The 25,319-nt window shown below is 36.0% G+C and overlaps 1 protein-coding gene across 1 annotated transcript in view; it reads right to left on the minus strand.

Annotated features, from left to right (window-relative positions):
* Positions 1 to 3,369: 3,369 nt before the first annotated feature.
* LOC134846098 (uncharacterized) overlaps positions 3,370 to 25,319 on the minus strand; it is a 464,945-nt gene continuing 442,995 nt past the window's right edge. Inside the window, exons 2-6 of the mRNA XM_063863314.1 lie at positions 16,028 to 16,185; positions 10,724 to 10,963; positions 8,127 to 8,263; positions 6,817 to 7,494; positions 3,370 to 4,607 (exon numbers count right to left, since the gene is read on the minus strand). Of these exons, the coding sequence (XP_063719384.1) occupies positions 3,671 to 4,607; positions 6,817 to 7,494; positions 8,127 to 8,263; positions 10,724 to 10,963; positions 16,028 to 16,156 (2,121 nt within the window). The 5' untranslated portion in view covers positions 16,157 to 16,185 and the 3' untranslated portion in view covers positions 3,370 to 3,670. The remainder of the gene's footprint in view (positions 4,608 to 6,816; positions 7,495 to 8,126; positions 8,264 to 10,723; positions 10,964 to 16,027; positions 16,186 to 25,319) is intronic.

Here is a 25,319-nt window from a genome sequence, read left to right on the forward strand (position 1 = left end):
AAAATTACATTTGAAACAAATGTCAAAGAAATTTTCCATTACGTCCTGAGCCACGACTGAAATGACTTCTACGACACAACTAACTCTAGCTGATCTACCATTTTTTGTGGTACATTAACTTTCGCGAATAATTTGCAGCCAACTTCAAAGAATTCAAAACAACCAATCAAGAAAATGTTTTTTTTTTCGTTTAATATGTTGGAACTTAACTTACACACATAGGCAAAGCGGAGATTCGATTCAATTGCGATATAACGAAAGCGTACCATTGCAAGCTACTAAATGGTCAGTGAGATGGAAAAAACTAAGTGTTAAAAAAGTTGAAAAACGAAAAAAAAAACATAACCACCAGCATAAAGCAAGATTTTAATTTTTCTGAGCCTTCACTAAGCCACAACACGTGTTTACATGCCAATTTATCCAAAAACAAAAATGCCAAAGGAAATGGTTGTCACAAAAAAAATCAAAATTTTTTGAAATACGAAAAAAATTATACCTCTACGTAAAAATTACAAATTACATCCAAAACACTTACAAAAAATATTTAAAAACAGAAGATTAAAAATGTGGCAACTAAGCCCACAAAAATAAACATACAACCATAGGCCGATCATTTTTTGATACTAAAAACTTTAGGTTTAAAAAAAACAGCTGTTGACCGGATTGGAGCGTAGTCCATTAGTCGTCAACTTGTTTTTCTACCAAGTAGTTAAATTTAGGTGATACAAGGCAACATCATGGCAAATAATGGCACAGAGCCAAAAATCAAGGCGCAAAATTAGGAAAAGGTTGAAAAATTAAAACATCAAAAATAACATCTTAATTTGAGTATCCTATGAGTAACAACGACCCGTTCAAAAGTTTTCAAAAATAATTTTTCCGTAAGTAACCAGGAGCACCCTTCAGCAATACTTCTCCGATATGTTTTGGAAAACTAAATTTTACATCAGCATCCATCCATAACCCATTCATCAAAAACCCTACAAAGTAGTTCATATTTGGAAAATTCAATTTTGAAAAAAGAAATAAAACATTTTTTCAAAATTTGTCTTCCTGTATAAAATCAGATGAATAAGTTCAGATATGAAACAATCATTCATTTTTTTATGACTTACAAAATCAATCGACAAAATGTCAATTAGCAGAAAAAATGAAACTAAGTGTAAAAAGAAAAAAATTAATTAAAAAATCCATAAACCGTGGAAACAAATTACCTGCATCATTGAAAACAATAAAATAGAAGCTTCAAGAAAAGTCTTTGCATTGAACAGGAGCTCGGTAGACCAAGTTTTTAACGAAAAAACTAAGCCGCCAACGAATTTTTTTCCAAAATTGTGTCATTTTTCTGTGTTGTATGATAAAAAAAAATCGGAGGGAAAAAATTAGGGATAATCGACAATCATAGTCAAATAGCCCAATTGATTTTGTTTTTATTTCAAAAATTGCCCAAAATTAAATTAGCCCAAAAATTTCAAACCGATATTTCTAGACACAAAAACTTTAATCAAAGTTTTTTAATATCGTTCGCATTGCGACTGAGAAGGCTTTAACACGATACATCACTCGACCAATTCCGATGATTATTTGTGGCACCTGATTTTACGTGGAATGAAAAGAACAAAGAAAAGAACAAAATAATCTCGGAAAAAAATATTCAAGCAAGCAAATATGGTGGCCACAACCTGAACAAAGTTAAAAAAAAATTAATCTCGAAAAAAGTATTCTAGCAACCAAATATCGTGGCCACAACTGATAACCTCGGAACTACCACAAGTCTCCCACTTGAAATGTCGAGAATTTCAATTTCTAGAAGAATTCTATCAAACTGACTTTTTTGAAAAATTGAAGAAATCATAAAGCGAGAAAGGGGCAAAAATGTTCTAAAAAGGTCGAAAAAAAGCGAAAAGGTTTAATTAAAAATCTGATTTGTATCTGAATCGAAAACCCCGACATCGAGCTTCAACGTAACAGTTCCTAGCAGCTGTGCCATTGGTGCTTGACATTAGTTTACAGTGAGGGCCCAGCTAAAGCTGGAGCTACCTATTTGAGCACATTTTTAAATTCTACTGCTGCGAAAGGCAATATTTCCAAATTTCCACCAACTTCAAAAAATAATTAAAGACTGGAATTTTGCTGAGTAGAACATTGCTTTTCAACAAGCTTTAGGACGTAGCCGCATTGATTTTGATTGAATCCTCTATCTTGGATTTGACAGAGTACTTTCCGAAATAATTCAAAAAAAAACGACCAACCTTTCAAACCGTGTCCTTTTTCTAAGTTCAACCTTTCAGAGAAATTTTCCTCTGCACAGAAACTTTCGACAGCTTTTCTTCCTTAAAAGCATTATCTCAAATTTGGCAGGCTAGTTTTCAAGAAAATTCAACAGAGATTAAGCAGAGCTTCGCATCAATTGCAATACATCGCAAGCGCAACATTGCAAGCTGCAACACGAGGTTAAACTGTGCAATGGACAGACGCAAAATTTTGTGTCTGTACGTTCCTGGCTTCCAGAGACAAGTCTTTAAACATGTTAGCACTTTGTCGGAATAATCAAAGAAAATTAAAGAACAAAGGGAGCGTCCTTGTTGTGGAATCCGCTTACAATTCACAAAATACACAGTTTGGCCTCGTAAGGCTTAGTGAATATAAAATGAGACGGAAATAGCAACTTCGAAAGTTTTTTTAGGAAACAATGAAAGTATTTTCAGAAAAACAATCGAAAAACACAACCACCAGTATAAAATAAGCTTTTAGTTTTTACTGAGCTGAGTAAAAAAAAATGTCCCAAGAAACTGTTGTCATTAAAAAATTAGACCACTTAAGTTTTATAACTTTGAAATCTTGCAACAAAAACCAACTGAATTTTTCAAAAAATATATAAACCAGAATATCAGCCGAAACCATTTCGGCCTTTTAAAGTTTCTCCGCGAGAAAAAAGAAACAGCAAAACCAAGGAGAAATACAGCGCACTGATATTAATTTTACAAACTACAGGAATCAGTCAAAAACAGTAGCATTTATGATGGAAATTCCTGACAGCACAAGAAAATTGCCCGATGGGGCAACTAAGCCGCTAGAGCAAAAGCAGAAAAACGAAAGTCCAATTCAATTTTTTATGCTGGAAAAAACAAGGTCTGGTTGGGCCTCAAACCGCGGACCTTAGCGTATAAAAGCATGCCAGTTAACCTCTAGGTTAAATAATAAAGCAACTTCACAATTTCTTACAGATGTGTAAGAAAAATAGTTTACGGTTTACTGGTTTTTGCGATGGAATCCTTAATCTGAGACTTGGCAGCTAAGAAGGCTAACTTTTTTGCCCTTCTTGCAAAACAATCTTTTTAATGGTGACTTTTAGCTTCCGATTGAAAACATACGATAGAAAAATCTCATAGTTCATGAATAAGTTACAAAATTGCACTTTTATAGAAATACATTAACTTAAGCAGAGAGAAAATAACGTTATTCCTGGAGTCCATAAGGAAAATGTCATAAATTAAGAAAAGATAGATGCAATAAATAGACATTTTAACTTATTAAATATACTGCTTTGATACTGAGTTCTTTTTCGATGACTTTCAGTTGTACATGAACGTTTTGTCAGAATTATATTGTCTGACTTTCCTTTCCATGTCAGCAGATCTGATCACTAAACGATTGACTTCGTAGTTTTTTATCGGAGCTTCGTAACTTTTGACCTGCTCTTCGCTCTCCTCTGTTCCAATATATTCGACAGCACAGAGTTACAATTCATGCTTAGAAGTCTCTGTTTGGACTTCTTGGACGGAGACTGTGAGGGTGAGTTGAAAGTCATGCTCAGTTGGAAGTCGGACAACATTCTATTCGGCTGTCGCTTCCTCTTACTCTTGTTCAATGATGACATGCTTGATCTGTAAGACATCTGACGCTCTGATTGACTTGAAGTATGATTGCCTTTAGATGATCTAGGAGATTGTTTACTACATACATTTAAACGTTTACAAGTTGAGTCGATAGTTTTGGCAGTCTTTTTATTCAAGTTTTCGAGCTCCTTGTCATGTTGACACGACGATTTACGTTTGGTAGGCACTGCTTTGCGTGGCTTGCGGCAAGGAACAGATTTGATGGGCCCTTCTTTCACATAATTCTCCGGGTATTGTTTATTGCTCGATGGTTCTGTTTTGAACTCACCCATGTTTAAAAAGCCTTCATTCGGAACGAATAACGATGCATAGTCTAAATTCGCATCAATAGCCATGTCTAGATTGGAAAGTTCCTTGATTACGCAATCTTCATCTGTTGCGTCATCTGTTACATCAACATCTAGATCATCTTCTGAGTAAATATCAGTCACAACCATGACGTCACCATTTGTACAGACAGAGTCATCTGGCTCTGTTTTTACCCCAACCGACTCTGCGCATGAGTTGCCTGCTGGGTTGCGTTGATCCCACTCGTCCTTAATTGGATTCCGGAGTGACTTGGGGATGTAAAACGACTTGGGAATCATGGATATGATCTCTTCTGGCTCCTCTGTCAGTGTCATTATCTTGCGGTATTTGATCATTCGCAACCTCGTCGTCTCTTTCTTAAATTGTTCACTTCTTTTTGGTCTTCCCCTCGATTGATATCTAAAGGCAAAAAACTATACACAGGCGAACATGTACTTGAAATATTTTCTTAATGTTTTTTTGCTGTTGCTGTTTTTTCTCTATATGAATGACTTGCCAAGCGTCTGTAGATAGATTAAGGCAGAACTGTTTGCCGATGATTGCACTTTGTATACAACAACTGAAACTGGAAATCATTAGGAGACTATTGATATAATACAATTTAAAAATTGATGTTTAGAGAAAGAATAAGCTCACCATAAACAAGGATAAACAGCCACCTTCTAATTTAAAATAAAAAGTTCTAACAAAAGATCCCATTAGTACTTAGGCCTAGTAAATGATTAAATATTGAACTTCAATCACACATGGATAAAACTTTGAAAAGGGGGCAACTTAATCTTGCTCGATGACTTATCAACTCAAATACTTTTTTGACACTACTGCTCTGCTCAGGATGTACAAAACATAGCTAACTGACAGCTGGAAAAGAGTAATGAACGCAAGTACACAGAAAAAAAAACACTGACTTTGTTGAAAAACATTCGAACTTCAAAGAAAAAAAATAGATGCCATTGCAGCTCTTTGAATTTCTAGAAAACTTTATCATTGGCGCTGTTTTGATAACCATAACCCATCTTGAGAAAACTAGATTAATAGGTAAAGTTTTTATTCCACTGGAAATCTGAAAATTAAATTCCACTTTCGAAACTATCCGCGTTTTTTCGCGCCAATTTGACGTTCTTATTTGGAGAGTGCTATTAGGTTAGCCTTCGGATAAATTTTACTTGAAGTCCAAAATTCCAGATATATGTAAGTGCATTCATAAATGCATTAACATGTATGAATGCATATCTGTAGTTACAAGAGCATTTTAAGACTTTTTCCTGAAAAAAAAAGACTTTTTCCTGAACAAAAAAATCAATAGGCTCACTACTCTTAAACATACATTCAACCAATAAATCAATATAGTGTACTAATCTATGGAATACCTAATAAGAAGGATCGTTAAGCACCAATAACACTTTGATTGTTAAACACCTGGAAAAATGAACTGTGCATTGATTTTCTTTTTTTTTCTTTTCATTCCTAAATTTTAAAGATTTTTTGCGGCCCTTCCTGAGTACTGTCTAACTGATCGAGCTTTTAAAAACAGAGGCGAATCAGAGCTTCGCATCACTTGCGATAACACAGAGAAACATTCGGAGATTTTTAATGTTTTGTGCAAACCGAAGTAAAGCATTTAAATTATATCTACTAGCATTGACAGCAATTTCAGTCAAGGCCAGTAGAATTAGAAATTGCAGGAGTAAATGAAAGCAGAAAAAGTAACTTCAATAAACTGTATAGGTCATGAAAGTCTAAACTGTGGCAACTAGGTCGACAAAACAAGCAGACAAAAACAAGACAACAATTTTTTAGAAGCGGAATATTTGCCGTTAAAAAAAACAGGTCCTGGTCAGACTCAAACCAAGCTTTGCCGTCTCATGCATATTCGCTACCTCCAAACTAAGTGTGTCGAAGACTCTTGGAAAATTGAAACCACTATAAACCAAGATACCGAAAGATTCAGATGATTCTGTTAAACAAGTTGTAAACCCGAAAAAAGTCTATAATCTGATTTGATAACGCTTGCTAATCGAAACGTAAAAAATGGCGAATAGCTTTTGCTTATGAAGATTCCACTCGCCAGGCTATAGCCCTTTTGGTATTCTCCCAAGCCGAACCAGATTGTGAAGACACAGTTTCATTGAATATATGGTTATAAGTTTCTGGCTTAAAAAAGGAAATTATTATTAAAATTATTTTAATGAATTAACAAGTTATGTCCCATTGAGCATCTCTTTTCACAAATAAAAGGTACAATGCACATTCAAGCAAGAAATGACCAAAAAGCCACGAAAGTGCAAAGTTCATATTCTTTAAAAATATCTAAAATCTGATATTATAACCGGATGCTGAATCTGGTCATTTGCCGAGCAGGGCCAAAACTTTGCCAAGGCTGCCTCTCAACGATCAAATGCTTGGACTACATATGAAAGCCCTTCAATGAGTGGTTATATTTCCTGTCATTTAAATAACTCAGAAACATCGCAAGAGCAAAAAGTGCAGGGAAAAAGTGCCCATCTGCTACAACTCCACTTTTCCAGTTATCTTAACTCAATTTCGAGAAAATAGCATTTAAACTGATGCAATAATGACACAACAAAAAGCAAAGTGTTGAACTCACTGTCTAATTTTGATGATTCTGTTGCCATTCTCGTCTCTCTTAATCGGCTTCCCGTTCACAGTCCACTGCGCATCATCTCTCACTTGGGAAGCTCTTCTACTATCCCCCGGTTCCAGTTTGATTCCAAACAAGTCCTCTTCACGAGTTCGCAGCTCCTTCAACACTTCCATGTTGCACTCATCGTCGCCCACTTCGCTTTTCACTTCTTCCTTCACTCTAATTGGGCACATTTTCAGATTCTGTTTGCGTCTTCTATTCCCACTCACCACTTTCAGAGTTCCCAACTCTTTCTCTACTTCTTCTTTCGTAAAGCCTCGTGTGAAACTACAGCCGTACTTGGCGTAACAATTTTGCTTCTCACAGTCGTGATCTGAGGCTCGCTCATGGTCGAAACAAATATTTTCTTCCGGCCTTGACGAAGCGGTATTCAAACTGTTGACATCATCACTCGTCTCAGAGATCTGCGCCTCTTGAGGAGTATGCTGGACAGCAGAAGTTATTCCTGATTCGGTTTGCAATTCATGACTTGGATGACCATATTGAGGATGACTGATGAGAGAGTAACAATGATCAAGTAGCAAAGTACAATTTTCCGCCCCATTTGTTTTACAGTTGCTCGCTAACTCTTCTTTCTTCTCAGACCGATTCACCCGAGATGATTCAACTATCTGTTGCATGCTAAAACAACCAAAAAACAATTTGAAAACAGGCAACGCACGGAAACATAAAAATTATGGACTTAATTGCAAAAAAAATTAACTTCCGAATTTCGAAGTAAAAAAATAGATGGCCTTAAAACTCTTTGAATTTCTAGAACAATTTAAGGTTGTTTTTTTTTGTCTGATAAAATAGGTCCAATTTGAAAAAAAACTGGCTTAACAGTCAAACCGCGAAAAACCATAATTGAGCGAGAACAAGCTTTCAGACTTTTTCCAAAAAACAAAAAAAAAACAAAAAAAAGACGAAAGACCTATATAAGAGTACTCACTACGTTCATGACTCTTAAAAAAACCGAGTTAAGTAAAGTCTCAAGATTTACTTTAGTTTTTTATTGATTTTTTTCTAGCTTAAAGAACGAACAGGGTCCGCAGGTATACGGGATGACTCAACCTTGACAAGAAGCTTACGTGACCTGGCAGAGATGCCAAAACTAATATTCAATCAACATACCAAGTACCAGTTTTAGATGAGGCTTAAAGAACCACCAAATCACCTCATGCATTAACGTTCCTGCTACAGCTTTTATGGAACTATCATTAAGAGTAAACTTGAAGTGACGAGATAGAATAGGATAATATGTGTGGACTGACAGTGTGTTGACTCTAGGCAGGAAGTGTCTCAATTTGGAGAGTGTCTCCTCCCCCCTCAGCATCAACATCATCTTCTCCCTCCACTCCCCACCCTTGACACGCCACTGCTCCACACCATTCCCACCTCCTGCTGCAGTCTAGTTACAAACAGAACCACTGGATGATTTCCAGAAAATCCAGATAAAGACAAAGAAAAAGAATCGGAGCTAACCGTTTGACAGCAGTATTATTTTGAACTGAATCGTCGACACCAAATTAAAAGCTAGAAAATTAGGAGACGGGTAAACAGACATAGTGAAATTGAATGAAAAAGCAGGTACACAGACAGACAGGCTTAAGTTGGCCCCCAAAAAAATTACTGAAAAATTATTGAACCTGCGGAAAATTAATTGAAAAATTTTCTTAAGTGTTGCAATATATGATATAGCTTAAACATGAAAAAATTATTTCGTTAATTATGCAAAATTATTATACTTAGGCATGGGAGATAGCTGTCACTCGCATTTAAATATAGTATAGATAGATAGATATAGATAGATAGATGTTTAAGAAGTTACACAGATCGAAGCTGCACTTCAGAAACACTAGCGAAAACACGGCAACAATGCAGCTTTATAAAATGAAAAAAGAAAAGACTCGAAATTGAATAACTATGGTGCGTATTGTTAAACTTGCGACCTCGAGATTTGGATTCTCACTCAGTGCCCTCTCGGTCCCGGACGCTTAAATATCGCAAACAATAACTATCGACAAACGCTTATCTAGTGTTCAAAAAATTTTCTAAAAAAAACGGTCTAAAAATCATAACTTTGGTTTTTCCGAGGGCCCAGACATATTCGTTACCTCTACGCCAAGTTGGTCGGGAAATCTTAGAACTTTCAAATTATTATGAACCAAGATACAAGTTATTCTGTTAAACAAGTTGTTCACTCGGAAAAAGTCTATATTCCGGCTTGATAATGCTTGCTAATGGCAAACGAAATTACTGTATTGATTTTGATTCAAATAGCTTTTTTCGGTTTAATTGAACAATAAGAGATGGATCAACTATGTTAACTTATTTTTAATCTAATGTCAAAGCACATGCTAATAACAAGATGTAAAGGTGCCCCAAAAGTGGCACCACTATTTGCGACTTAAATTAGAAAAAAAGAGTCACAGTGTCACACCACGCTCACAAAAATTGGCTAGTGTAATCAGCTTAATGGTTTTAAAGTTTTTATGATAACACTCATCCAATTAAAAAAATTGGATCAAAAAATACTTGTTAATTCCGCTGGCTATTCTGAAGGTTTGCATCTAAAAATTTGAAACTAGAAATATTTCGCGTTTCAGTCGCGTAATCATTTGCGTATTGTTATTAACAGAAAACTCTATACAAGTAAGAAGAAAAATAAATTAGCAGTAAGAACTAACATAAACAAGTGGTACAAAAAACAATATCGCCTAAAAAAAATAAAAAAGAAAAAGGCAAAGAAAAAATTTCAGAAGATAAAAATAGCGTGCATTGATCCTAGGAAACTTTTGACGGAGCGCTTTGCTCTGACAGTAAATAAACCGGTCGAAGTAAGAACCAACTAAAAATGCGCTGAATAAAATAACAACCCAAAAAGTTACATCATATGAATGAATTTGCTTAAGTTTCGTAACTGTTACATAACTACTACATAACACTTACGTATTTTCGGCAGTTTTATAACCACGTTTGCTCTGCCCACAGCTCCAGAATGACTATTAAATATTGAGATAGAGCGATATGAGATCAATTCCGGAAAAAAAATCCCAAAAAGAGTCACCAATATCAAAAAAGAATTTAAATGCCAATTAAAAAGCGGCCACCAAACCGACAATACTTGATAACATGCACATTGAGTCAAAAAAAGTTGAGACATAATTGTCATAATTTTGAGCGAAAAACTGAGCCAAATCTTGTGCAATCGAAATTTGTATTTTGAAACTTTTAGTCCGCAACCACGTCCTTGATAACTAAAAATGATAATAATCAAACTTTGCCCTTCAAACGGAATAAATTAAAATAGCAGCCCATAAAACATAGGCCTAAATCAATTTAATCGGAATGAAATAAAAATGTAAAAACATCAAAACTCGAGTTGGTGAATTGACAAAATAATAGGACAATAGTCAATCATATTGAGAACTGTTTTAAAACCATGCTTTGGAAATGAAGTCGACAAAATAGGCAAACAAACGAAAGTCCGACTTTTAAACGTTTTTTACACGGAGGCGAAGTTGCACCTCACATACACAAGCAAAAATATGACCGATAACGCTACTGGGAAAAACTGAATGACTAAAACTTTGAGTCTACAAAATTTTTCAAGTGAAAGTCTGGTTCCTTACTACCAGAAACGCTCTCGCAAGTAGTTTTTTTAATGTCTGATGAAAGTATGAAAAAAACGCATTTTTTATTTTTTAGGCAAGTACTATGTTTGCGCTAAAATGGGCCTTTAAAATTTTTAGAGCTAGTCAGCGAGAATTGCCTGTCTTTAAAAATACCAAGTAAACCCTTTGCAAAAAATGACAGGATCCCATTCGTCACACCTCCTCGGCAAGCTGCTACACATGAATTTATTTACGTGTGAGTAGGGTTGGAATCTGTGGTCTCTCATCAGCTGTGCGTGAATGAGTGCAGTCCATGCAGAGTGGTCGAAGTCTGTTCTGGCAGCTGGACAGATGTGGTGGTGCAGCCAGTTCACTATACTGCCCACTGAGCGCATCCTGTCCAAGTGTGACTCCACTGACAGGAACAGTATCAGGTCCAGAGGCAGGGAACAGGAAGACACAGCTGTTCTGTAGGATCCACGTGACAACGGAGCCTGTCAAATAAATGAAAAAAACCAATAACAACAAAGGAATTTATTACCCCAGGGGGATTACATGCAATTACAAAATATAAAAAGGATAGACCATGGCTGTACCAGTTGCAGAGAACGTTCCGATCACAAAAATTTAAGAAACAAATTTAAAAAAAACGAATGAAACAATTTCGATATTTATTTTTCTGATTTTACTGCCAAGTCTTTTTTTTAATAGGGTGACTGAATTAGGTGGAAAAAAATGACTAGATGAGTTGAGTTTTTAGGTCTAACTCATAGAGTAATTTCGGATAGGGTACACCGTCTACTCGTCACGCTATCTTATTTTCGGCCGGATAGATTCGTGCAACTTCTTAGTAATACCGATCCTAATCTTACTCTTATATCTACTAGTCTCAGGGTGTTTAACTAGTCTCTGCTAGGCTCAATAGATCTAGAGTCCACTGGCTTATTGCGATTGCTAAAGTTCTTTTGGAAAGGTAACTAATTTCTAAGTTAAATTCAAATCTCTCTGGTGCTGAAATTACAAGTAATTTCAGCACTTACAAATAAGTGGTTTGTTAGTTAGATGGATCATGATTGGTTAATATTAAATATTTTATAGTGATAAAATATCTAAATTATGACCAATAATAAAATATAGTTTAGATCAGGTTCCATAGAAGTTATCGTAGCTAAAATAACGCTTGTAGCCAAAATGAACAGGAAATCAGTCATGTTCATCTATATTCATCAGGTTTCGCCTAGCTTAGACTGAAAATTCACATAAATTTTTCTCGACACTAAAAGAAAATTTCAAAATCTGAACTAGGACTAAAAATGCTTTGAAATGATACCACACTTGACCGCTACGAGCTTTCTTGAGGCAGAAAAAACCGACCCGAATTCAAAGTCCCTTTCCACTCTTCGAGTCGTCGCAACAATGAAAACATAATGACAAATTTCAGAAACTATATGACAAATCCGAAATACTGCAGACAACCAAACAGCGCGGATTGTTTACATTAGATGCCTTACAACATTCAGATACAGCAGGTGAAAATTTAGAAGGAAATTACAAATTTAGCAGGAAATTAGAAAAAATGAAAATAAGAGTAGCTAAACTACAGAACAACTTTCAATTATATTAATGACTGAAAAACCCATGCAATGAGAAACAACTGCTTGAAAAACCTACCAAATAATTCAAGTTACATATGAAAAAAAAACGAAAAAGCAGCCGAAAGTAATTAGAACAAATGCAAATCCGAAACATTGTTTCAAAAAATAAAGTTGAAAACAAACTACCTTTAAAAATACTATAAGGTTGTTGTATTTGAACATTAAACAATTTGAGCATGTCAGCTTGTACGATCTGGTTTGACTGAAAAAGTGTTGTAAGTACGTTGTAAGTTTTACGTGCAGTTTGTACGTTGTAAGTTATACGTGCGGTTAGTGTAGTAAATTTCACGAGCGAAAGAGTAAGCAAACTGGCTTACGGAAAAGCTGCTCTCGCAAGTGAAAACAAGACAAATAAAAAAATCATAAAATAATGACGAAAAAATTTAAATTCGTATGTCTCGCAAAAAATATATTTTACGGCAAAATGGCTCACAAGACATTTAAAAACTAAATTAGCAACGGAGCAGAATATGCAAAAAGCGGAAACAAAGCCGACAATCCTTCAGCTGAAACTAGTTGAGCCGAGAAAAACTTGGAAAAGTATGAAGTCCCCCCTAAAACTAATCAACAATACTTGCAACTACATTGAAACTTGTTTAAAACACCAGAGAGAAAATCCGACAAAATCTGAAAGAATCTGAATCTAGAACCTGATCAAATTTGGCCAAATCAATTTAAGCGGAAAAATTCAAGCCGGGACATACTGAAAAAAAAAGGTTCAGCCGGGACTCAAACTCCAGCCCTTCTGAAAAGAGACCGCATAACCTCCAAGCAAAGTGTGAAGGACCATCGAGGGAGCGTCCGTTGTTAGGCTTCAATTAATTATAAGCTATTTCAATTCTTATAGATTTGTAAGAAAAGTTGTTTACGGAGAAAAAGTCTAGCTTCCGATTACAATGCAGTTGCTCTCGTAGCTTCCGATTACAATGCACTTGCGCTCGTAAGTATAATTGACAACAAATAATATTTTAGGAAAAAGATTCATTTAAGAAGCTGGAATAGACTTATGAAGCCGCATGTAAAAAACAAGTTGCATTTGTATGTCGCACTGGTCCTATTGATTTTTCGTATTTTTCATGATAATTTTTTGATTATCATTGGGTGGCGGCTCACTTGTCTGAAGAATTTTTTGCCAGGATATGTTTAAACATAGGCAAAGTTGTACTTCACAAACACGAGAGGCAAAGTTGTACTTCGCAAACACGAGCGAGAAAACGGCTGTCATAGCCATGACTTATGTTACCTTGACTTTTAACTTCAAAGACTTTTACGTTCGAGAACTAAATTTGAGAGTTTTTATATTGATGGAAATTTACGCAGTTTGCCCACATTTTGACAACGTGACTTTTTCAAAACACAACACAGCAAAAAGTGAGCACTGGAGCATGGAGGTCAACTGTACCATTCGTTTATAATTTTCAGGTAAACTATTAAGAAATGAACCTCAGAATTAAGCAATTACTTGAATGTCATGTTTTAAAACAGGTTTTAGACATTTAGAACTAACTCTAATTCTTTTCCTTTATTTTTGGTGAGCTCTACACTGACCAGACAACACGAAAAAGAAAGAACAAAAGAGTTTGAAAAACAGTAATTTGAAGTCCAAAGAAAGAAGGATTGAAGACGAAATAAAATCCGCTTTGATAATTTAATAAAACTAATGTAACCATGCAAATGGACAAAAAAGTTACAGTTTGTTGGCGCCAAACATGACATTTAAGTAATTGGATAATTCTGAGGTTAATTTCTTAAAAATAGTTTACCTGAAAATTGTAAACGAAAGGTACAGTTGACCTCCATGCTCCAGTGCTCACTTTTTTGTTGTATTTTGATGAAGTCACGTTGTCAAAAGGTGGGTAAACCGCGTAAACTTCCATCAATATAAAAACTCTCAAATCTAGTTCTCGAACGTAAAAGTCTTTGAAAATAAAAAACAATAAAGGTCAAGGTAACTTAAGTCATGGCTATTACAACGGCAAAAGAAAGCTCTAAAAGGGTTAAGAAAGAGAAAAAATTTAAGTAATAAATCGAATCCCGCTCTCAGGATTAAGAGTATCTACCCAATGGCGCTTGACTAGAATCAAAAAATAGCCACCAAAAATCCCGGTGCAACAATATTATGCCAATGCGCCAAAAGTAAACCAGATATTATGCTTATGCTGCAAAAGTTGGAAAAAGATTTAGAAAAAGCAAACAAAATTCATTTAAATTATTCGAGAAACACGGCAGGTACTTCGTCGTTTGATTTTCAGAACAAACATAAGCATGGCTGAGACTGCCACTGCTTGTCCTGAAAATTTTTAGAAAAAGTGAACTTCGAATATAAGATTACGCCGCGTTGTGCAAACACCCAGCAAAAACGACCTCTTTTGAATTTGCAACTCCCTATATCAAAAGATCCCAACCCTGGTAAAGATTGTTAAACATCAGAAAAGTAAGTTACGGAGACTCAGTTTTTGAAAAAGAAGCCTTCATTAAAGCCAATCAAAACAAAACGGAGAGCCACAAATCCCAAAACGAAATGAGGCAAACTTTATTAAATTTTTGAAAATTTTGAAGCACTAATTTTTGATGAAACAATTCAATTAATCTTAACAACGACGTGTATAGATTAAATAATGGAAAACAAACTGATAACAACCGTAAGATTAAAAAATTATCCTGGAAAAATCAAATAATGCAAAAATGATCGAAATTCTTTTAAAAAACGAATCCAATTTATGTAAGCTGTATAACTGAAATTAAGAAACTGCTCGTAAGTTAAAAAAACCTCTGGTACTTTAAAAAACTGAAATCCAATTTTTAAACTGTATGACATCAACGGATTTTGCGCCGGTACTGAAAAGCGTAACTTGTCTTTCTTTTGCAATTAAATACATCAGCACAACCTAATTAATGTCTTCACTGTGTTCATTGACACTCAAAAATTGAAATAAGATTTCAAAAAAAAATAATTTGGCTATCCAACAACTGTCGTTGTTGGATAGCTTTATTTGTCTTCATTTTTGCAAAGTTGTCTCGATTGACCTTAAAGACTAAAATTAAAATGAAACTCCATAGAAATCAAACTTAGCGCGAACAAATTCAACGACTTTTTCCTACAAAAATCGAAATATTTATCTTCATTTTGTTCATTGACACTTAAAAAGCGGTCCTTACAGCATCACACAACCTCTTATATGAGAGGTTGTAAACGAAACTACAGCTTCTTTTCATAAGCCTTGCCATTGATAAAAGTTCACCGCATGTTCTTCTCACAGATACAGGCGGTATTTGCAACTAATTACAAACCATTTGAATATACCTGTGAGAACACACTAACGCAGAAAACGTTTTTTTTTTAATTCAGACGTTTTGCTGAGCCAACATTTAACCTTTTGCGTTCAGTTTCCGGAAAACAAAAGAGATATTAGACACAGAAGCGAAGCTGAGCTTCGCACCACTTGCGATACAACACAAACATAAAACAATGTTTTTACTGGTGAAAAAAATTCATTTTATATTTAAAATTTTAATGTTTTTATGCCTCGATAAGTTCACTCTAAGCGAATATTTTAGACATTTGATTAAAAAATTGGCAAAGGAACAAATTTTAGGAAGTGGAAATAAAGCCAACACTCTGTGAACAGACAAACTGAGCCGAAAAAATTTTTGTAAAAAAAATCTTTGAAGTTTCAAATTGCACCCTGAAACTACTGAACACTTGAAGTTGCAACTACAAAGAAAGTTGCTTACACCACAAGCTAAACCCGTGATGTGGTATCAAACCGACATAACTTGAGCAGACAAACAAAAGCCAGACGATTCACTTTTTACGGGGAAAATTTTTTCAATTCCATACATACTGAAAAACAAGGTCTGGCCGGGACTCAGTATGAGGTCAGACTTGTAATTAGAACTTACCATGTGAAGAATAGTGGGTCCTAATTGAGAGGGAGTTGCAACTTCCTCATTTGGTCGACAGTGTTTCAGAATAGAGGCTTTCCTCTGTCCGTCCCTTTCGGCGGCAGATGAGAAGCCGAGGGCTATCATCTTTGCTGCAATTGCACCATACACAAATTTATCTGAAAAATAAAAATCTTCCTAAAACTACCACCCCTACTGTACCTGCTATTCGACATTACACTCGCAATTCAAACGCTCTTCAAACTTAGACATACACATATCCGAGAACAAATTTCGTGCTTTCAAAAAAGTCGGAAAATGTGAAACACCAGTCGACTTAATCTGACGCTCGCTTGTGTGGTACTAAGATGTCGATTTGCAGTATGCAAGCTCAGCTTCGCGATGCGAAGTTAGAATTGATTAATCGAACGACTGATATCTTTGCTAAAATAAAACATTGAAAAAGACTGCCAGGAGACTTTACCAATTTTCCCTTTTTCAAACAAAAAAGCTTTATGTTTATGACAAACGTTCACTACAAGACACTTTGCAAGTGCAAAGAGTACCTGAGGGTGCAAAGAGTCTTCAAGCCCAGAGGCGAAGCAGATCTTCTCTACACAATTACTGCCATACAACTGGAAAACAAAATTTCAGAAAAACAGTCGAAAGCCAACCACCGGCATAAAATCCATATGTGGCAACCAAACTGAAAAAACAAGCTAACAAAGGGAAATCCAGCAATTCAAATTTTCCCAAAAAAACTTCTTCTATGAATAAGGTGAAAAAAAGTCCGGCCAGGACTCGAAAGCCAGACATTAAGGGTGCAAATGTAACCGCGTTACCTCCAGACCGAGTTTGAAGGAGCTTGGGAGCTGCTAAGGTTGAATAAACAATCAAGTTCAATTTCTTACAGATTTGTAAATAAAGTTTTTGACGGAAAAACAAGTCTAGCTCACAATTTGTAAGGGACTTGCTCTTACAAGACACCTGTTTTCGCAAGAGAAATTATCGGAATTAGTCGAAAGACCCATTCCGTCGTCTTGAATTGATTGACAAAAAGTGTCCAGAAACAACGGTTTGAATTTTATGCGTTATAACCTACAGCTATTTTGGGCACCCATTAAGGCCATTGTAGGCTTTATAATAACACAAAATACGCCTAGCAAATTTTCCAAGTTGTTAAAAGCCCGGAAAAAAATCAATTCCATACGTGCAAAATACAATAAGGTCCGGCCATGATTCCCACCCAGATCTTGAAAAGTTTTAAAAGTTTCATGCAAGCTAAAGACAAAGGTTCAAGTCGGGAATGAAACACAGAGCTTTCGCTTTCTCGACAAAATATCATTTGAGGCAAACAAGCCAAGCAAAATACTTGAACAGCAAATTAGTGAACAAAATTGCAAAGCGGTAACAAACCCAACAAATTTTGAGCAGACACGTTGAGCTGAAACAAAATCATAGAAAACTCTTCCCTAAAAACATTTAAATGACGAGCTACTTGAATTCATCAATCGACTCGAAATGAGGCCACTAAGCTGATATAAACTAGGCCGATACCTTTTAAGCAGAATAAAAGAACTAATCCATGAGAAAGAAACTGATAAACTGAAATCGGATTTGACAAATTTACAACCAACATAAAAAATTCGAAAAGATTGGGCATTTAAAACGCAGAAAGGCTAAAAATTTGTCTGTTAAAGGAAGAAATTCCAGAATTGGAGATGAACCAATTTAAGGCATCCTGTGAACAAAGTTAGTAATGGGAAAAATCTAGTACTCGGTTGCAACACCCTTGCTAATTAGTAGTAGTAGTAGTAGTAGTAGTAGTAGTAGTAGTAGTAGTAGTAGGGTAGGCTTTAGAATTTCTCCATGGGTTTTGAACCCTCGTTTATAAGTTCGTAATTTTTCCCGGTGGGTGGCAGTTTCCACACCAGCAAAGAATTCTTCACATACACAAGTTGTTTTCTGTAAAATTTCTGTTGAAGAAGTTCCAATACGTATTTGTTAGAGATATTTTCAGGCTGTCATAATCTTGATTTTCGAAGTCCACAATTTGGCTAAAATGGTTGTATAGCGTATTAGAACGTAAATAAAAATTTTCATTTGAATTTTTCAGTCTTGTTGCATGAACAGCAATCTCACCACGTGTTGCTTGTCTCGTTCGTGATTCGTTTTTATGAATGATTGTAATCAATTCAATGTCATGTTTATTTCATAGTAGTGAAACTAAGTACAATATGTCGTGCAATTCAAGGTACATTGAGAGTGGAAGGAGCTCTAAAAATTTCAGTTTTCAGTATAACTCATTTTGAAGTTATTTGTAATCCAAGAAGTCGTTCCTTTTTGTACTCTTTCTAGTTGTCTTAATTCTGTTTTGTTCGGATACCATGTTTGCGATGCATAGCTTATGATTGGTACAATGTATCCACAGTAAAATTTTAATATTGACTTAAATGATGTTTTTTTCGAGATACTCCGTTTGATTTTGTAAAAAGCTCCCATTGCTTTTGATATGAGGTTTTCAGCATTTACTGACCACGAAAGGTTTTCACACATTAAAATACCTAAATCTTTTTGGGTCTTTGCGGTATCAACATCTGTATTAAATAGTGTAACTTCCATTTTCCCTCTGAGGTTTAACAGATTACATTTATTTTCGTTCAGCGGCATTTTATTTTCTTCGCACCATTTTTCAACATTTGTCGCGTCTTTTTGCAGATGAATTTCTTCAGTAGACAAAATGTGACCAAATTGCAAAACTCTTAGTTAAAGATGTTTTCATTAAACAAACCCTTATTACAAACTGACAAATTGAGCTCTAAAAGCCCAAGATAACAAGACAAATGTCTGAAAAGAAGTAAAAAAGCTTCCCATAGCGGGGGATTAAGCCCTCTCTTCTGCCAAATTTCACCCTCTCCTGCCTTCCTGTACATTTCACGCATACTTAAATGTTAAATATTGACCCTGGTTAATTATATGAATCATATTAATTGTTATATTTGTTTCGGGCGAATGAACTTTCGACCTAGTTGAAATTTGTTAGTGAACGGGGAATTGACTTTTCTGGTATATAATAAAAATTCGCCGGCAATTTTGGCAGCGTAGCTTAACTGTTGGCAGCAGTAAACTAATTCCTTAACTTGACCTATAATTTATGGTGAAAAGGCAGTACATTGAAATTACTCTCCAAAGGCGGCGGCCGTTTCTGGGCAAAATTTACCAAATGATAAAATTGTCAAAACTTGAAATCAGAAAAACGAAATTAGAGAGAAGTTGGTGAACTGAAGATATTGATAATGAAAATTTACAAATAAGAGTATTCAACCGCATAAATTTTGTCATGAAACGCTACGTCGTCTTTCTCGAAAGGGCAAAGGAAATTTCAAAGAAAGAAAACGAGTTAAGAACAATTTTATTTGAGTGAGCTTCAACAAATCTCTTGGTGCATTTCTACATAAGTATGGTACTGTGAGCGAATTGAATATTGCTGATTATGAAAACGTATTTGACTATTCCTTTGACTTTAACTCAATATGGGCTGATAAAGACTTGGAGAGAAAAATCCATCTATGTTTCAACAAGCTATCAAAATACAAAAAACTTCCGGTGATTTATTTAATTATTTACCACCGTAACCTTAATGAGTCTTAATGGTATATACAAGGTGACTTTTATTTCAACTGGCTTGAAACTCAGCAAGTTGGAGAGGTGTTGGAAAAAAATAATGAAATTGCAAAAAAGCAGAGTAACTCCTATTGATTTGAAAAAAAAATTCACGGAAATTATACGTTTTTGAAACAAACTTTTTGTTCTGATAACCTTAACTATGAAATTTCAATTAAGTTGAGCTTGATTGGTATTGATAACCCTTCCTTGGACAAAAACTTATTCCAAAATTTTACAATTGCACGCTGTTTTTGCACGATGCGGCCTTTATACACGAGTTTTATCAACAGGGTCCCTAGTACTGTTATCCTGATAATTCTAACCGACGCAACTATTTTCTAGCTGCATGTTCTCTGTTTTTTGTTTGTTCTGATAACCTTAACTACGACATTTTAATTAGGTTGAGACCTTATGGTGGCTTGATTGGTATTGATAACCCTTCCTTGGACAAATACTTACAAAATTCCAAAATTTTACAATTGCACGCTGTTTTTGCACGATGCGGCCTGATTTATACAAGAGCTTTATCAACAGGGTCACTAATACTGTTACATGTTGCCCTGGAACTGTAAAAACAGCTTATTGGGACACTTGAGTGGAATAGCGTTCTGCCTTTTCATTAGGTTGAAAAAATCAGAACTTTATCATTTACTAGAATGCTGAGCGAGAGATCAGTTGTGCTTGACGTGGAAGGCTTTCGTTAGAAGAAAAACGCCTTTGTGGTTGAAGAATTAGCAATAACAACTTCAGACTACAGCGACCGACTCATTTTTTTTTACCTCCAGTGAATTTCAATATACTACAAAGCTCGAACAAAAAGCTTGAAACTGGTTAACAAATCATTTACACGGCCTCAATTGGGAAAACGGTGATTACTTTTACATAAACTTGAATCAATTGCTTCAGAGTTTTGTGTTGAGAAACCCCGGTGCCATTTTTTACGCTAAAAGAAAAGAAAAGACAGAACTTCTGGCCAAGTACTTGGACCGAAAGGTTGAAAACCTAGATGATTTGGGCTGTCCTAGGGTCGAATTTTTTTTTCAAAAACTACCTAAGTTGCAACAGACATATACCTCATTACAACTCCAGGAATCATTGTGCCCTGAAGAAAAGCAATGTTTTTTTATGATTGGTTGAAAAATGAACAACAGCGAAAGATCAGCGAAAGTGGAGACATACCTATCACCAAATTCAATGCTTTGTGCGTGCATGACTGCAGAGGGTGATATGAAAATTTCAAAAACAAGAGTAGAGCGTATTGATTGCAGCGGCCAAATTGTTTAGGGGAAGCAGCAAATAATAATTTCCGAAGAAGAGTTGTCTACATTAAAGAGATTTTTTCCAGTTATTGATCAATTTTTATACTTCCAGAGATTCAAGTTTATCGGAAATGTTAGCCAGCAAGCGAGGAATATATCTTCCCGAACTAGTCTTAGTACCCAAACGTCAGCCAGTAGTTCAGATGCATCTAAGCAGCAGTGAAATGCCAGATGAGATTAAGAGGATAGTGAAAGATGATACTGCGAAATAATGTACTATGGAAAAACTGCAAATATACCAGCAAACTTTGTTCTAGAAAAGCATGACATAAACGATAGAGACTCCACACTTTATGAAATTTCGTACTGTTCATAATACTAATTCAATTTAATGTTTTTTTTACAAGCTTCCTTTACCGTGAGAAAAAGTCTGTAGAATAAATCAGATATCAAACAGCAGCAGCAGTAAATGTCAGAAAAAGCAGCAGCAGTAGATGAACCTGAAGCGACACGTTCAAATGACAACCTAATCTTATCATGCATCTGCAACTATCAAGATATCTAATTTGCTAAATTTTCAATTTTTAAGTTTTCTATCTTATTTCAGCTTAATTATATAGTTGAGGGCTTTATTTTCTGAACACTTTTTTCTCAAATGTCTACTTTTTATTATACCTAATTAAGCAAACCAAGAAGTGGGCTTGAAATCATTAGGAAATACTGTCTCACAGTTAAAATTAGTCAGAAAAAGTTTTAGGCTCAGTCTGAATCATTCTAAGCTTTAAATTTTGTAACTTAGTGCTGAAATGTTAATTAAAAGTTTAAACCAGACCCCTAAAAGTTGCCAAACTTTACAAAAAATTAATCGCTACCCCTTAAAAATAACAGCAAAAGTTTGAGGCTGTAAATGAATCTGTTTTTAATAAACAAATCCCTTGCACTTGAACAGATTGATGAGACATATAGAGCTTAAAGCTGTAATAAACCCTGTTTTTGGAAAGGAAAGTACTTATTGTCAAGTTCACGGCGAAGTATAACTCTCGTTAACGGCTTCTACCTGCCCTTACCCGCAAAATTTTTAGTCCTAGTCACTTCTCGTTTTTGCTTTTTCATAACCAGTTTTACTTCAATCTTGAAATTTTCCTGAATTACTTCAGTAACTTCAACAAATAATGCCCAACTCTACTTCTATCGCGACACCTGTTCGTTGTCAGCAGTGCGGAAAAATACTGAGCTCTAAAAGGAACTTAAGACATGAGCAAAAAGTTCACGAGATCCTTCCTCCCGCTCCTCCTCGAACTGTTTGCGATGAGTGTCTCGAATCATTCGATAGTTTGTCGGAAGCTCGAGAGCACGTCGAGCTGGTTTGACTTCCAATAGTCATTGTATCTAATGCCATACAATAATTCTCACCGCGGAAAGCTATGAACAACATTTCCTGAAGAAGCACGCATTGTCAGTTTGGGACGGCATTGAGACGACGTCTTTCGCTGTCCCAACGGAAAGCGCGTTCAGAGGCAAATTGCCTCGATAAGATCTCAAAGTTGGTGAAAAGAAATGGATTTGCTTCAAGTCATGATGCAAAACAAGGAGGAAATAGATGCTCTCATACTGGAAAGGGTCAAAGAGGCTCCGAGCTAGGTGCAATTCCACGTGGAAGTGAGAATGATCGAAATTCCCACTGTGCAAGACGGGGACAGTTGAAACTTCGAAAGGTCCATGCTGTTTCTGAACATTAAAACATTGACAGTGTACTTCGAGGGAATAGCTGGGGATCAATTCTTCGAACTGATTGAACATATGGTCAACCAAGTCAATTCGTTCTCTTCTCATGGTAGCGGATGAATTATTGACCGAACTGAAAAACAAAAAGCAGTTTCGCGGCCTTCTCACCAATAAAAGCAGGATCCTACCTCGAGCTACCTGATGCACTCAGCGCTGCTTCTACTCTGCTCACAAATTTCAACACTAAAGATGATGACCGTTGCGTTCTCTACTGCTTTGTTGCCGCATATCACAACGTGAATGAGCCGGCCCTCTACCCCACATCTAGACAGTGGCTAGAGAAAAACAAAGTCTCAAACTACGATCTCGACAAAGAAGAAATACGAAATACCAATGGGTCTGATAGATATGGACAGATTTGAACAGCTGAACAATTGTCAAATTAACGTCTTCCGGTAAGCAAATTCTATTTGCCTTTTAAAAATCTTAAAATTCTTTCATTAATATTCTTCACTATTCAATAATTAGCTCCCTTGAATCGTTGAAAAAAGGAAATATAACACTTTCAGCGGTATAACAGACCAGGAACGGGAAGACGCTACAATTTGTTGGATATGCGAGAACGATTTTTCCGACAATGATCAAGTGGTACTTGATCATTGCCATTACACCAACAAGTTCCTGGGTTGGGCACACAATGAGTGTAATGTTAATAGAAAAACAAATTACATTCCAGTGGTAGCTCATAATTTGTCAAATTATGATTTACACTTTATAATCAAAGCGCTGGCAAAAATGAATTCGGAAAAACACTTTTTCCGTAATAACCCGCATCTGAAGAAAAATATATATCCTTGACAATCTCAGTATACATAAAACCGTACACGGACAAAAACAGAAAAAACAAAAACTCTACGAAAATCTGAGATTCATCGATTCGTATGGGTTCATGCTAGCACCGTTGGCAAAACCATTCGATAATTTGCCCAACAAAAAACTTTTTCTGCTGGAGAACTATTTTGAAAAACTCGGTCACTCACCTGAAAAAGTCAGTATGTTGAAACAGAAAGGGCGTTACCCCTACTCATATTTCAACTCATTCGAAAAAATCCGAGAAATTCGTCTTCCCCCGCGAGCAATGTGGAAAAATAGTCTAACAGGAGGGAATGTGAGTGTTTCAAGAAGCGAGGACAACCATGCCCTAAAAATTTCGCCGAACTGAAAAGTGGCTCACTTGTTGATTACCACGACTTGTACTTGACTACAGATGTGCTATTGCTTGCTTCCGTTTTCGAAGCTTTTTGTGAAGTTTGCTATCAAACTTACGGGCTGGATAGCGCCTGTTACTTCACGGCAAGTAACCTTCCCGGGGAGGCCCTTCTAAAAGTTTGTAAGCCCGACCTGAAACTCTTAACAGATCGTGAACATCTGGACCTTGTGCAGCGAATGATACGAGGAGGCATGTCGGTTTACGCGCGCAGATTTTACAAAGCAAACAATAAATACCTCGACAATTTTTCGCCCTCAGAACCATCAAGCGTCATCCTCAATATTGACGCAAACAACTTGTAAGGGGGATAATGAAACACAGCCCTTTACCATTGAACTATTTTTAGTTAATTGAAAAAAGTCCGGCAGACATACTGCTCACCAGCGAAACCTCAGAGTGGGGTTATATAGTTGAAGTCAATTTGACCATACCCGAAGAGCTTCATGATTTCTTTGCTGATTACCCTCTTACCCTAGTGGACATCGGTGCAATGGGCAACGAGCAAATCGACATGTTGGGAAAATTGGGAATCACCACTGCCAAAAGTGCCAGCTTCGGCAGACTTGCATCATAAAGAAGGTTATGTTTTGCATTACCTTACCCTAAAGATGTACCACGAGCTGGGAATGAAAGAAACTCACCTCGAAAAAGTTCTTTAGTTCCGCCAAAGTCACTGGATGGCACCTTTTGTCGACCGCAACACCAGCCTACCAAAAACCGCGGTAAATAAATTCAAGGAGAACTTTTACAAGCTAATTGTTAATTCAGCATTCGGTGAAACAATGGAGTCTAAGTTAGGAAGAAAGAAGCTGGAGATTGTAAGAAATGAGAGAGCTTCTTCAAAAAACAGCTCTGAGCACAATGAAGAACTTTCAAATCCTTGACGATCAGTTAGCCACAATCAACTTTTCAGTAACAAAAAGATTATGGCACAAACCTATGATAGTTGGTGCGACCATCCCATACCTCGCCAAACGTTTCATGTTCCAGTTTCATTATCAAGAATTGAAACCTAATCTTAACTTGCAACTTCTTTACTCCGACACGGATAGTTTTATTTATGCCATAAAAATTGACGACGTTTACCGAGACTTGGAGAAAATAAAGCTGATTCAGAGAATTCTAAAGCCCTAAAACCGAAACTATATTCGGTCGTCCTAAATGACAAGTAAAAACTCCAACTTAGGCCACCCTTCCACCCCCATTCCTAGCTTTTTACAGAAAAAAATCACTACCACCCCCATCACCAACCTCCCTTCCTCCCATTGTTGTTGCAATAAACTATGGGCATTTAGCCAATTTAGGCAACATTATATAATGTTGCCTACACGTTAATTTATCTGAAAACAAATTTCTTCTCGTTTCCTCGTTTTTAATCATAATTTAGAGT

This window comes from Symsagittifera roscoffensis, chromosome 5 (assembly GCF_963678635.1).
Source record: "Symsagittifera roscoffensis chromosome 5, txSymRosc1.1, whole genome shotgun sequence".
Lineage (NCBI taxonomy): Eukaryota > Metazoa > Xenacoelomorpha > Acoela > Convolutidae > Symsagittifera > Symsagittifera roscoffensis.